General features: G+C 37.8%; 1 protein-coding gene across 1 annotated transcript in view; it reads right to left on the bottom strand.

The window, feature by feature from the left end:
• The window catches only part of LOC106874738 (uncharacterized), a 13,678-nt gene that overhangs the window by 7,465 nt on the left and 3,573 nt on the right, over positions 1–2,640 (bottom strand). Inside the window, exon 2 of the mRNA XM_014922573.2 lies at positions 1,243–1,458. Within this exon, the coding sequence (XP_014778059.1) occupies positions 1,243–1,458 (216 nt within the window). The remainder of the gene's footprint in view (positions 1–1,242; positions 1,459–2,640) is intronic.

Here is a 2,640-nt window from a genome sequence, read left to right as displayed (position 1 = left end):
ATCCACCCGACTATTCACCCGAGCAGAACCGCTATACGGTCGCTCATTCTACTAAAACAAAATCGGCATCGAAAACTTCCTTCTTTTTTTTTTTTACTTTTTTTTAATAAAGCGAAAGATACATAAAGGATAGTGTATGGAAAAGGGAAAAAAAGGCGGGATTCTCATGGCTGGAAAGCCTTTTGATTAGAGGTCTACTGAATCCGAATTGTCTTTGAATTAAGCAACTACGAAAGCGGCAAAAATAAGGACAAGGGGCGACAACAACAAAAGAATCATGACGACAACAACAACATCAACAACAGCGATATCAGAAACAACAACAACAACAACAACAACAACAACAACAACAGTAGCAGCAACAAAATAACGGGCAACTGTTTACGAGGGAGCCTCTACGTGGTCACATCAGTTGCTAGAGGTGACAGCAGTTAATTCGCTTTGTAATCACGTGCCGAAGTCTTGGATAAGGTGTGATGCACTGGATTATGTGGACCTGGAGGGGGGGGCACGTTTGGAACGCTTTTGATCATGTGTCTCTGCTCAGTTACTAAAAGTAGAAGACGCAACAGCAACAGCAGCAGCAGCAGCAACGGTAGCTGTAGCAACAACAGCAGCAGAGATAATACCATGCGCAGGAGCAGTAGCGATAATGATAATAATAATAATAATAATATAATAATAATAATAATAATAATGATAATAATAATAATAATAATAATAATAATAATAATAATAATAATAATAATGATAATGATAATAATAATAATAATAATAATAATAATAATAATAATAATAATAATAATAATGATAATAATAATAATAATAATAATAATAATAATGATAATAATTTCAGGATCAACAAGATTAGCAACAAAACCATAACAACGACACCAACAACAATGACAGCAACAACGACGACGATGACGATGACGATAACAGAAGTAGTAGGAAACATCAGCAAAAACAATGACGGCGGCAGCAGCACAACAGCGACGACACCAAAAAAAAAAAAAGTAGCATCACCAAGAACAGCGGCACCAACAACAATAACAACAGCAACAGCGCCGAAATAACGACAGCATCAGGATCCACCAACAACAAATACATCAACCGTAGCGTCAAACAACAATAGCAACACAAAAGCAACAACAACTATAGTCACAACAGCAACAAAATCAGCAACGACAAGAAACAACGGCAGCAACAACAACAACAATATAAATCAAAAGTAGAACTTACCGGCAATATCACATTCTTCTATTTTAAACTTTGCAACGCATCCCTTTTTCACCCACCATGATGTGAGCGTGTAACCATACATTACATTGGGGACGCATTCTTGCGAAGAAATTTGCTTAATTACTTTCAAGGAGTTAATAACATAACCCCTGGTGGCTTGTGCCTCAAATGGCTGGTTTTCAGAAGATGATGCTTTTTGAATTTTAACTTGACATCCTGTTTTAGGGAGAAATACAAATGTCATTTTAAAATAATAATATTAAAAAATTAGTATAAAAATATCCATTAAAATCACTTCTTTAACTTTCTAAGACATCTCAACGCTTCTAAAAGCAAACTTCGTTCGTTTATTTACGTTTGTCGTAATTTGAATTTAACATATGAGAGCGTCTCATAATGCGAGATTTATATATCTTAAATTTGCAGAGGAATTTGTAGTGGGTAGTTTAGCTTAATCGGTCACAGCATCGTGACGCGTAATCACGGGGGATGTGAGTTCGAGTCCACAGCTAGCCACCTACACTTTTCTCTGCAAAATAGGGGTAGTTTATCCTGTTCAGGCTATATTATTAGCATTATTCTGTGATTGAGAATTTAAAATCCATAACATGTTTTATATTCCAGTTTTGAAACTCTTAAAATAGTGGTGATGGGGTGGGGGCAGCAGTAGTAATTGAGTTACTATAAAGATATATGACTTGTGATCTGTTGAGATATTTGTATGTACGTGGTCAGATCAATAAGTATCCGGACTGTTGGCATAGTAACGAGGCTAAGGCACGCAGAGTAAAGCCGCTTCGCACAGATTGACCTTAAACTATGTTGTGCACACACTAAGTTTTTACGTTCTAGCTCACTTCTGTTGTTTACAGCCGTGCTTAGAAGGAAGGTGTGTAGCGTGTGATCGCCGCATTGACCCTGACAGAGAAAGTTGAGCAGAGAATTTAGTCATTGCGCGGTGATCGCCATAAGCTTTAAGTTTATAAAATACCATTATTATTATTATTATTTACAGAATTCTAAAAATCGATACTGCTTAACAAAACCATTCGCTGTAAAAGCATAACTAGATAAATAACCTTCGAGCAGATAGTCAGCAGCGCCGCCTGGCTAAGGCTTGGCTACTCTGCATTGACAAGGGGCAACACCCTGAAACTAGTCTAGTCTGCAGATGCCAAACCAGCAGGGGGTCACTGCTGACCTCCCCTGTTCGAAGGTTATAAAGGACACAGGTTTCGTGTGTCACATAGCTAGCTAGAGGCGATGGCTTCTTGGAGCTAATTCACGGCAGCTTTCGTCCTAATTTTGGGACTGCCATGTTGGCTTGGCGATAACTATTAATTTCCAGTACCGCTGCCGTAGTCTCCTTTAGAGAGACTTAGAAATATTAATAACTAT

Source organism: Octopus bimaculoides, chromosome 14 (assembly GCF_001194135.2).
Source record: "Octopus bimaculoides isolate UCB-OBI-ISO-001 chromosome 14, ASM119413v2, whole genome shotgun sequence".
NCBI classification, from domain to species: Eukaryota; Metazoa; Mollusca; class Cephalopoda; order Octopoda; family Octopodidae; genus Octopus; species Octopus bimaculoides.
Note: the sequence above shows the minus strand (reverse complement) of the source record. Positions and strands in the feature narration are given on the sequence as shown.